General features: G+C 34.2%; 1 protein-coding gene across 2 annotated transcripts; it reads right to left on the minus strand.

Annotated features, from left to right (window-relative positions):
* Positions 1 to 1294: 1294 nt before the first annotated feature.
* Positions 1295 to 2845, minus strand: LOC137712811 (HVA22-like protein e). 2 transcript variants are annotated; one of them, XM_068451978.1, is made up of 5 exons: positions 2643 to 2845; positions 2490 to 2516; positions 2205 to 2327; positions 1797 to 2016; positions 1295 to 1575 (listed from the first exon to the last, which is right to left on the minus strand). In XM_068451978.1, exons 1-5 carry the CDS (start codon positions 2687 to 2689, stop codon positions 1564 to 1566), a joined length of 429 nt encoding a protein of 142 aa, XP_068308079.1. In that variant the 5' UTR covers positions 2690 to 2845; the 3' UTR covers positions 1295 to 1563. The 2 variants fall into 2 exon arrangements, with proteins under 2 accessions (XP_068308079.1, XP_068308078.1); XM_068451977.1 differs by having other exon boundaries at positions 1327 to 1578.
* Between the last annotated feature and the right edge of the window lie 10025 nt (positions 2846 to 12870).

The raw sequence follows: 12870 nt of genomic DNA on the forward strand, positions 1-12870 counted from the left end.
GAAGAAAGTGCTCTTCTTTTTTTTGTTAGCAATCATTCATCAAAGTATTAGTTGTTGTAATAGCTTTGAACTTTGTATAGAGAAGAAATTACTCACTGTATTTCTTTCTCTATTTGTTTCTTTGTTCAGTGAGAGTTATTGGATGTGTTGGGGTTTGAGTTGTGAGATTGCCAACACTTTGTAAACTCTCATTTGGTTGATAGTGGATTATTGGGTGAGCTCATACTGCTCCGAGGACATACTCCAGTTACACTGACTGTTAAAGAACCTCCAGTTATACTGACTGTTGAGGAACCTCATTAAATTGTTGGTGTCTTTTATATTTTGTTCTTTCATTTCATTTGATATATTATCTATGAGTTAGCTTGAGTTGGTTTCAATTGATTTGGTGCTATCCTGGCACAATAGTGTTCTTAGAAAAAAATTCAAGTTCAAACTTTGAAGACATTTTCTTTCATGAATGCAGTAATACAATGCAGGTTCATCGGGCCATTTGGCACTTGGTGTATCCAATAAATGTTTCTCATCCCCTATTCAGCAACATAATTTAGTGTTTTAAGAAAATCAGAAAAACGATGACTTTTTTATTTGCAAATTCTTTTTTTTAATAAAAATATTACTATTTTAAAGTGTCAATAATAATTTTCAAAATATTAAAGATAACTTAAAATTTTTCAATCCCTTCCTACTTTGTAACAAGACTTTCATGCAAGTGAAATATCATTTAGTACGGTACTTCAACTTAGACAGATAGTTATGTGACAAAATACAACGTATCATACTAAATATTAATTTGAAACACCAACACGGTAATACTTTTATTGTGATAAGTTTCCCTTTTCATAACTATTTCTGTTTCATAATTATCTGTGAGTTGAAAGTTGGAATTGGATCTGACGTAGAAAGTTGAAACATCGGCCCAGAAAATGAGTCTCTCTTGTTTCATAATTATTTGTGTGAAAGAAATGAGTTTCTCTTGTTTCATAATTATTTGTGTGAAAGGGTCCGGAAGGGGAAATAAGATTCTCTTTCCTTTTCTTTTTTTTCTTTTGCTTTTTTTATTTATTTATTTGAACAGTCACGATTAAATCACATTAACATCTTATATTAATTTTTTTATATTTGAACAAATCACCGTTAATATCTTATATTAATTTTTTATAAAAAAAAAAATAGAAATTATTAGAAGAGAAGATAGAAAAGAGAATGAGAGAGAATCATAATAGACATGCACAAACAACTCACGTCCAATCAAGACTAAAGTAAATTAGGCGGTGGATTATTATCGACCAAGTAGCGTACAAAGAGCTGAATAAAAGTCATACATTACACACTATTGAAATGATCACTAAGTGGAGATCTTATACACTACAGATGAAGGAACACAGGAGCATCAAAGTCATCTACTTTAGAAGTTGTACATGGAAAACAAGTAAGGTGAAAGGCCGAAAGTGTAAGAAAAGAAAGCAAAGGTTGAAGAACTTCCAATCAGTGCACTCATCCACACCAGTCAGCTAGGGAAATTTATTTTTTCAAGGAAATTAGAATGCTACTCTGCCTCTTTCAATAAGCCTCCTCCTAGCCATTAACCAAACCAAGGATTAATTAGAATAATTAATCGTAAACATCAATCTTAAAAGGTGTAAAAGTAGAAAAGAAAAGGCCCATTTGAGAATTAAAATAAGAATTCGATTTTCGCACTCCATATTTTTTTACGAGCTTTTAAATTGAATAAATCAAGGGAGAATCTTTGAAAAATGAAATATTATCAAAACTTGAAATTAAGAACAACTCACAGTCTTGGGGTTCATGAACTGCACAAACGAGTTCTTTGCTTTGCCAGTGGGGGATGTTTTGCTGGATTGGGGACGGTTATATTGGGGATGGTTATTAAACCCTCCATACTTTCTGACTTGATCTCTCACATATCTCTCATACAAGAAAGCTGCCCCCTTGAACTGTGGCAGAACCAACCATGCCACAAACACAAGTTTCACATTGTACCAAATTGGTAACCTACAAATATTCCACCACCAACAAACTTAATCACAAACTAACAAACTTAAATTATGATAAACTTAAAACAAAAGCCCGTTTGATAACCATTTCGGTTTTCAAAGAAAGTGAAAACCAAAATTGAAAATTGAAAACGAAAAAATTGAAAATTGAAAACGAAATGGATAAGTTTCTTAATTTGTTCTTACCACTCGAGGGCTGGTTGGAGCAACATCTCCACGAGAGTGAGGAAAGAGTAAATAATCCAATAGGCAAGCCACTGCTCATCATCTAGTTTGGATGTGCTCTCTATGGCTACCACTGATGCATATCTACACTCAAATCATATAAACATACATGCCCATTGCAACAAAAACCAAAAATTAATACTGTTTACCGAAAAAAAACCAAAAATTAATACTTCTTCATCTACTTATTGGGTTTCATCAAATTAATCAAAAGAAATAAACTTAGAGAGAGAGAGAGATGCTTACAAAGGGTAAAGCAACATCAGCACTGGCCTGCATAAATTGTCAAGAAATTTTTGGGTCAGATAACTGATCAACCCAGAAGAAAAAAAAACAAAAATTGGAAAGAAAATCGAACCAAAAATTAAATGTTAAAAAAGCAAGAAAATGAAGTTTTACCCAGCAACTGTGTGAAGTTGGGTAAGAAACGTCCAAGCTTTTCCCATTTTTTCTTTTTGGGTGGGGGGTGGTGTCCAACAAAAGCACTGAGAACTTGAAAACTGAAGCAAAAAACTCGGATGGATAAATCGGGTTGGTTGCCAAAAGAAGTAGTCAGAAGCGTTTAAGTTCAGTTTTCCGAGCTAGATTGAAGAGTGTTGGTGCTGCATTTATAGGATGGCAAGAAGTGGACACGTGGCAGGAGACGAACAAGTATCGGATTTTGCCTTAAGCGTGTCAAGGTGGATTAACACCCCCCAGTCCAGCGGTGCGGTCAGGTTAGTCAGGTGCGTGAGTGGCTGGAGGCCCTTGGGCTCTGCCATTACCTCAAACGACACAACTGCTTTGTGCTTTGCTACAGACACAAGCCACGTATTGGTGTTTTGTGGGTTTTCTGTAGTTTAATCGAGGTCGGTCACACGTGCCGGAGATGAGGACCCAAATCTAATAGTGTTAAAAGAACATATTTTCTATTTTTTTTATTGCAGGTCCGATTGAGACGGATCATTCAAGGTGTCATGATTTATTGTGTTGTGATGTCGGTAGTAAATAAAGAATCTCTTCCCGAGGGTTATTTCTTTTTTAATAGGTTTTTCTACCATTCTATTCTCATTCCCTTCCATCTCTTTCTTTCGTACATTATTTTTTTGTCTTATTATCTTTATAAAAAAAAAATTAATATAAGATGTTAACGTGACTTAACCGTGACCGTTCAAATAGTAAGAGATTGAATGGTAGAGAGATTAGAGCATCCCCAATGAGGGACTCTATATGTAGCTGGAAAAGTGGTGGATATAGTCTAGTGAGGGGCTCTTTATGTCTTTATAAAAGAATCTCTCCTAATGAGTGCTATATCTTTCGGGCTCTATATGGAGCTATATATATTTATTTATGTTGTAATTTGATTTAGTTATGATTTTTTTTTTTTTTTTGTGTTAACTTTTCTTAAGTTGATTTTTGGACGTGCTATCTTAAATTTTCTTTTCTTTTTGTGAACCATTTAAGCTAAAATGTTCAAATTGTGATAAAGTTAAATTTCATCACTTATGAATCATTCGTTAGATTAAATTCCCTTATCTCAATCTCATCCGTTAAAAGAAACAAACTCACACTTTGCCCTTTGAAATAATTTGATTTTCACGTATAACACAACAATTTACCTAGCACCAATTGGTAAATTAGTATCATACAATTTTGAAAAAAATTATTTGAAAATTTCAACCATCAATGCCCATGAACATTAAATCAATTTGAAATTTTAATTCTTATGAAATTTAAAACAATCATTAAATAGCCAAATTGCAAGAAAAATAAGAAAAAAGAATTTAAAAAATAATAAAAGGAGAGTATAAGTGTATTTGCAAGTGGAGGAAGAGTGATAGAATTTTGCTCACATGAGTTGCTACTTTTTTTGTAGGACCATTGTTTTTTGGGGCTAGATGTAGGGCAATTTTATGCTACCCAGTAAATGAAATTGCTAGCCCCAGTGGTGGATCTAGCCCGATTTTTTGGCTCATTGGGATGAAATTTCTCGCTAAGGCTAGAAATGTGGTAGCCTCATGGAGGATAAAGCCTTCATAAGGGGTGTTCTTAGGAGGGTAGAGAAGTCTCCTCCATTTCTTCTAGGCTTGACAATTTCTGACACGACCCGATAACCTGACACGCCCCGATAACCTGACACGACACGACACGAAATTAACAGAAGTTCGGATCGACACGATAACGAATCGGGCCGTTATCAGGTAACCTAATAAGCACCTGTTAAGATAACGGGTTGGTTCGTGTATACACATGGGTAACACGATACACGATAATCAAAATATTAATTTTATAATTTATAACCCCAAAAAAATACTATAATAATTATATATATATATATATATATTAATTTAACAATTTTATACCCCTAAAAGTTATAATAATTATATATATATATATATTAAATTAAATATTAAATATTGGTGACTATTGGATCGGCTTAAATATACATATTATTCAATTTCTTAAGTGTTATACGTACAAAATAAATAAATTTAAATCTACTTAATAAATATATATACACACACACATACCATTGAACTTGATGGTATACGAATTCTACGAAACTAATTTCAACGATCCAACTGTCAAATTTGTTTATATATGCTTCAAGATCACATACGCCAAAAATCGTAAAAAACAAACATTCAGAGATCAAGTAATGGGACAAAACTTTTTGACGATTATCAACGAAAAATCACGATTTAACGGTTATTTTAACTCTGATTTGATGATGTTTTACAGCTACACTCCTTGACCCTACACGAATACAATGAATGAATTTGATCTTCAATTTAAAATATTTACACTAGTGGATCTTATGTTAAACTTAATGAAAGTATGAATAAACTCTTTAGTGTTAGTGAATCTATTGTTTTGATGGGATACGCATTCTACGAAACTAATTTCAACAATCTAACCGTCAACTTGTTTGTATATGCTTAGAGATCCCATACACTAAAAATCGCAAAAAATAAACATTCAGAGATCAAGTAACGGGCAAAACTTTTCGATAGTTATCAACAAAAATCACGATATAACGGTTATTTAAACTCCGATTTTGATGATTTTTTACAGCTACACTCCTTGACCCTATATGAATACAATGAACAAATTTGTTCTTCAATTTAAAATATTTACACTAGTGGATACCACAAAATCTTATGTTATACTTAATGAAAGTGAATAAACTCTTAAGTGTTAGTGAATCTATAGTTTTGATGGGATACGCATTCTACGAAACTAGTTTCAACGATCCAACTGTCAAACATGTTTGTATATACTTCGAGATTGCATACACCAAAAATTGAAAAAATCAAACATTTAGAGATCAAGTAACAGGACAAAACTTTTCGACGGTTATCAACGAAAAATCACGATTTAACGGTTTTTTTAACTCCGATTTTGATGATTTTTTACAGCTGCACTTCTTGACCCTATATGAATACAATGAATGAATTCGATCTTCAATTTAAAATATTTACACTAGTGGATACCACAAAATCTTATGTTATACTTAATGAAAGTATAAATAAACTCTAAGTTTTAGTGAATCTATTGTTTTGATGGGATACGCATTCTACGAAACTAATTTCAACTATCCAACCGTCAAACTTGTTTGTATATGCTTCAAGATCACATATGCCAAAAATGTCACATCCCGTCCCGGGGCGGATTAATTTCCGGGCCCGCTCCACCACCGTAGCACGATATTGTCCGTTTTGAGCTTACCATTCCCTCACGGTTTTGTTTTTGGGAACTCACGAGCAACTTCCCAGTGGGTTACCCATCATGGGATTGCTCTAGCCCCCTTCTCGCTTAACTTCGGAGTTCCTACGGAACCCGAAGCCAGTGAGCTCCCAAAAGGCCTCATGCTAAGTAGGGATGAGAATATACATTTAAGGATCACTCCCCTGGGCGATATGGGATGTCACAATCCACCCCCCTTAAGAGGTCCGACGTCCTCGTCGGCACACACGCGACCAGGGTTAGGCTTTGATACCAAATTGTCACATCCCCGCCCGGGGCGGATCACTTCTCGGGCTCGTTCCACAGCCGTAGCACGATATTGTCCGCTTTGGGCTTACCATTCCCTCACGGTTTTGTTTTTGGGAACTCACGAGCAACTTCCCAATGGGTCACCCATCATAGGATTGCTCTAGCCCCCTTCTCGCTTAACTTCGGAGTTCCTACGGAACCCGAAGCCAGTGAGCTCCCAAAAGGCCTCGTGCTAAGTAGGGATGGGAATATACATTTAAGGATCACTCCCCTGGACGATGTGGGATGTCACAAAAAATCGCAAAAACAAACATTCAAAGGTCAAGTAGATGGACAAATCTTTTCAACGGTTATGAACAAAAAATCACGATTTAACGGTTATTTTAACTCTAATTTTGATGATTTTTTTACAGCTACATGCCTTGACCCTATATGAATACAATGAATGAATTCGATCTTCAATTTAAAATATTTACACTAGTGGATGCTAGAAAATCTTATTTCATGATGATCGATGAAAATTGAGGATTTTGTAATAACATGCAAGGTTTGAATTCCATTGGCAAGGTTTAAACTTTTGAGAAAGGCTTCACAACCTTGAAAACAAAAACTCTTTCATTTTGCATATCCTTGCACATTTAATATTTTGTAATAGGCTAGTAGTGTATGGATGTTTGTTTATTAGGCTCTTATTTTCGAGTGTAGATGTAGTACTTAAACGACATGTGTATTAATGTTTTGATGTAGTACTTAAACGACATGTGTATTAATGTTTTGAAGTAACATTTATGTGGCAATGTGTGGTATGTGCAAATTTAAGAAATTTTTTTTTCTTAACAGGTTGGGTCACTTTACCTGTTTGGTAAAGTGACCCGAAATGTTAAGGACCCGTTAAGATAACGAATGTGACACGACACAACCCATTAAGATAACAAGTGTTACACGAAAACGACAAACACAACCTATTTTTCAGGGCTAATTTCTTCTGACTATATATCTGGTTATATATATTTATTTATATAGTAATTTAATTAAGCGATGATTTTTTTTTTTTTTTTAGTTTTTCTTAAGTTAATTTTTGGATGTTCTATCTTGAAATTTTTTTATGAATACTTTAGCCTAAAAAGTTCAAATTGTGACAAAGTTAGATTTCATTACTTATATATCGTTTGTTAGATTAGATTCTCTTCTCTCAAACTCATTCATTGAAAGAAATAAACCCTCACTTCGTCTCCTGAAATAATTTGATTTTCATGTATAACAAAATAATTTACCTAGCATCAATTTGTAAATTAGTACCATACAATTGAAAAAAAATATATATTTGAAAATTTCACCCATCAATGCCCATAAACATTAAATCAATTTGAAATTTTTAATTCTTATGAAATTTAAAACAGTTATTAATTAGCCAAATTGCAAGAAAAATAAGTGAGAAAAAAGAATTTAAAAAATAATAAAAGGAGAGTATAAGTGTATTTGCAAGTGGAGTGAGAGTGATAGAATTTTGCTCACATAGGTTGCTACTTTTTTTTGTGGAACCCACTGTTTTTTTGGGCTAGATGTAGCCCGATTTTATACTACCCAAGAAAGGAAGTTGCTAGCCCAAGTGGTGGATCTAGCCCTATTTTTCGGCTCATTGGGATTAAATTTCTCGCTAAGGCTGGAAATGTGGTAGCCTCATGAATGAATGATAAGGCTCCCATTGGAGATGCTTTAAAGGCCTATATTTAGGAGTGAAATTCTGTTCCCTCCTATTTTTATCCCATCACTCCTATTTTTTTACAATTTGTTCTTTGTTTTATTATTTATATAAAAAATCAATATAAGATGTTGACATGACTTAATTGTAATCGTTCAAGTAAGAAGGAAGGGAAGGAAAAAAGAGATTAAGAGGAGAGATAATCTTCTTTCTTTCCAATATTTAAGGAGTTTGCTAGATAAGTTGGGATGTCAAAGGTTTTTTCTTATTTTTTTGGGAGGGGGGTCAAGGATAATTTCATTACCAGCAAAGCTAGATTACATGAAAGGAAGCCCAAAATCAAAAGCAAGCATAGGAGAAAAGAAAAGACCTTCTAAACAAACAGAAGTTTGGGCCAATACAGAAATTGGAACCCATAAGAAGAAAAAGCAAAAGGCAAAGAACTTTTTTAATCTTCCTGCAACCGTCGCTACCAGAAACCGATGAACCAAAGAAGAGACTGAAGTCTCGACGGGAGATCTGTAAAAGATGGTATTGTAGCATCCAACCGGAACTAGCAACAGGCGTCATCTTCAAGCGATCAAAAGATAAGTCAAACATGACTCTCATAAAGCCCGACCCACCACCGCAGACGTGAAATCCACAAATGTGAGAAGAACTAAGAGGGGCACCAGCAACAAACGAAAACAAGAAGACATCAAAAGCAATAAGCCCAAAAGTAAAAACATCCGGAAAAACCTTAATCCCCAACAAATAGAAACAGTCTCACGCCCTTTGTCTCCGGCTAGCAACCACCAAAATAGCCACCATGAAGGATCCAAAACTATAGTGGGTCTACAAAGACCAAGGCATAGCAAAATCAAGTTAATCAACCAAAAAGTGGCAAGCATACCCAAAGCAAAAATCAAATCTTAAAGTATAAAAATTGAAATTCCAAATTAGGTCCAAAACTTTAATATCTAATTTTTGGGTAAGGGAGAAGGCAGATGGTGGGGAAAAACATGGTTGAAATGGACTGATGTGCAAGTTGGTAATGGAAATATAGAAGGGGTGAGGTTGAGGAAAAGGGTTTGTAAGATGGGGACTACGGTATGAAAAGAACACAGGAAGTGAAAAGAAAATTTCCAAGCCTCCGACTCTCAAAACGGCAATCGGATGGGGAAATTGAAGAAACGGGAGGGATGGTGAGAAATTGCGACTGTTAAAATTCTCTCACAAAATGAGAGAGAAACCCTTACATGCAGTGGGAAGATCTCTCACAGAGGAGAGAAAAGGAAGGTCCAAACTTTATACTTAGTGATTAAGACTTCAAGCTACTTAGGGTCAATGATTAAGACTTTAATGATTAAGAGCCCCACAAGAACACTTTAATGATTAAGACTTCAAGCTACTTAGGGTCAATGAAGTCTAAAGTTTATACTTAGTGCAAGTTCATTCGTTTGGAAAGTGCAACAGCAGTGGCAGGAGTAAAACAGTTGAATGTTCTTTATTATTCACTCTAAACATTAATTTTCTTTGTCTTACTTATTCATTGAACAATGGCGATTACTAATCACATATGTTCTCTTTTTTATTCCTTATAATTGTGTTTAAGCATAAACTTTGCAAATTTGTTCTTTGAAAATAAAATTCTATGTTTAACGCCAATAATTTACTTTCAAATGCAAAATAAAGCATAGCATTACAACCTTGTACAATATTAAAACAATATAATTCTTAGTAGACTACAACATAGCAATGTTTTGTGCTTTATGCGGCTGCCTAGGTGGCATCTAGGTGCTAGGCGATGGTCAACCTTTCCAAGTAGGCCAAAATTGGAGAGAAAATCGGCAAACAATTAGGCGGAGCTGAGGCAGATGTTAGGCCATCTCTAACCGTAGGATCCAAAGGGTCTGAGGGCCGAAAAACGCTCGAGAACTGTATCCAACCGAGGGCTAGGCCAGAGGGCTCTTGGGCACCACGAAATTTGAAAGAGCTAAAGGGCCAATCGGCTGGTCCAATCCAGCCAGCCCCGGGCTGAGCTAGAAATTTGAGCATTCCTGTCAGATATAATCGACAGTAATATATTATATTGATGTCGGTTATATCCGACATGAATGTTAGGTCAAAAATTAAAAAATAAAGGCTAGCTGACATCAGCTAGCCGGTATTTTTGGATATTTTTTTTTTTTACAGTTTTATTATTTTTTTTATTTTTTTTACAAATTTTTTTTCCTATAACTTCTATTTTTTTTTCTATAACTTCCTTGTCTCATATTTTTTTTTAAATTATATTTTTTTCCTATAACTTCCTAAGTCATTATACAACATTAAATTAAATTAAGTAACATGAAACAACATTAAACAATATGAAACAACATTAAATAATATTAACCAAGTTGTAGTTTTTAAATTTAATTTGTAGTTTTAAATTTAAGTTGTAGTTTTTAAACATAAGTTGTAGTTTTTTAAATTTAAGTTGTTGTAGTTTTTAAATTTAAATAATAAATTATGTTTGGCCCTTTGGCCATCGGTTAAAGATGGAGACAAATATGATTATGTACTGTTTATTAAAATATTAATATCTTGAAGGATCAGAGGGTTAAAACGAGACCAGTTTTAACCCTTTGACTAGCCTTCGGTTAGAGATGGCCTTAGACGGCCGCTGGGCAATGTAGGCGGTCGTGGTGGAGGCTAGGTGGCTCAGGAGTCAAACAATCACCACCTAGAAGAAGGCAATGAGGCATGCGGCCATCAAGGCCACACGATCCGCTGCCCGCCACCCATATAACCCATACCTTCACAACCCGTACCCACACACCCAACATCAAACGATGACTCGTAACTCACGCCTAGAATTAGATCTTAAATTTTGGAAACTGAAAAAAAAAAAAAAAAAAAAAATGAAAAGACGAAGAGAAACTATGATTCACCTGCAAAAAGATGGGGAAGACGAAGAGAAAGGGAAAAAAAGAATGCTTTGTGTTTAGAATCAGCCATCAATATAAAAAGTTAAAAAAATTAATCTTTATAATAATAAAAGGGTACCCGTAAATATTAAAGAATGGTTATTGTTGTGCTTATGTTAGAATATAAGTATATATTTTTTTAAAGACAAAGTATATTTTTTAAGTGTAAATATACATTTATTTACTTAAATTTGTTTAGTCTGTCTAGACTTCTGCCTAGGTCCCGCTTAGGCACCTAGGCGCAGGGCCGGCCCTAAGGGTAGCCTAAGTAGGCGCCCACCTAGAGCTCCCACTTTGGAAGGACCCCCAAAAATATTTTATATCTTGTAATTAACATATAAGTAAATAAAAAAGTAAGAAATATCATAATTCATTTGTTAGTGCAGTGGAAATGTTGACTTCATTTTTCTTTGGGGTGGTTGAGTTTGAAACATGATGGTGCCTTTCAATCACTAGATTTTTCTTGTTTTTCAAATTTACTGCCAATCCATCTGTCCAAATGCATTTAAAGTTATAAAACTCAAGTCTCATTGCAATTTTTTTTCTTTCAACTTCTCATTCTCTCCATTTCTATCGAATGTTTAAACTAACTTCCTATTTTCTCCAGTTCTATTGAATGTTTAAACCAACTATCATAAGGTCTTAAAGATTGTACTTTAAGGTAATCAAAAATTTTAATTTCTATTTTTCTTTTCAATAACTTTTTATTTAATGGATTATTTTAATATTCAATTTGTTAGTGTGACGTTGATTTTAGAAGAAGAAAAAAAACACAAGAGAAACAATTGACATTGAATTTATTATACTCATCAATCAAGTTTTATTGTTATTTACTCTCGTGATCATCAAGTTTTATTGTTCTTCACTCTCAATCTTAGACTCTTGACTACAAACATTTAATATATTTGTGTCTAAAACGTGAATCGTGTAATGTTTAAGTAATATTTGTATATTTATCTTCTTTTGATTTTAATTTCTAATGATATTTGATGTGAAAATAGAACCTTTCATGCATTTAGTGAATTCTTTGTTATACAAATCAATATACAAAGAATCGGAGATTAGAGAATTTTAGGGCCCCGCTTCGAAGACTCGCCTAAGGCCCCCAAATTCTCAGGGCCGGCCCTGCCTAGGCGCTAGGCCCTTGCTCGTCGCCCGACTAGCGCCTAGTGTCTTTTAGAACCATGCAACATAGAGCATCCAATGCACGGCGCTAGGGCATCCAACATATGGCACAATTTTATATTACGGAGTATGCTACACAACGGTCCACCACTCGTGCTTTGTGAATGATATGTTGTTGTTATAAAGCTAAACTACATTTGTGCTTTTAGTTGCTGAAAAAAAAAATTGTGAAACAACATAATAAATTACATAAATAAATGTTAATTACATTTAAAATTTATTAATAATAAAATGTTATTACTTCATTGGCTAGATTATTGCCACTTCGATAAATTGCTTTTGCTTTTGTGAAGGCTTCTTGCCAAGATTTCAAATCTTTATGTGGATTTTTTTTACCTACTCGGCAGAGATAGATAGGTTTGAAATGTGCTTTGAATTTGCTCGACAATTTGTGCATGCATCTTCTTCCCACATTTGCTCTATCGTCATCTCAGTACCCGTGACTGGCCCATTAGTAACATGCACCCAAGCCTCAAGCAAAGTAACGTCTTCCCTGATTGACCAATTTGTCTTCTTACTCAATTTTTTTTTTTTTTTTTTTTTTGTAACAAATGGATTTTGAAGGTGAAAAACAAATAAGGAGATTGTGATAAAATAAATATTGAGTTATGGTGTGGAGTATGAAGAAGATGGTTAGGTATTTATTTGGAAATTCCATTTATGTATGTACTCCCGGAAAACATACAATACTCTACTCTATTTCATATTTCAAAGATCGGGAGTAATTGAAAAAGCCAGACCCAGTACAGTCCAGTATCCCGTGAAAGCCTGAATTTGATGCTAATAATATAATAATTGTACTAATCCATGAAACGCT

The sequence above is a fragment of the Pyrus communis genome, chromosome 13 (genome assembly GCF_963583255.1).
Source record: "Pyrus communis chromosome 13, drPyrComm1.1, whole genome shotgun sequence".
Classification (NCBI taxonomy): domain Eukaryota; kingdom Viridiplantae; phylum Streptophyta; class Magnoliopsida; order Rosales; family Rosaceae; genus Pyrus; species Pyrus communis.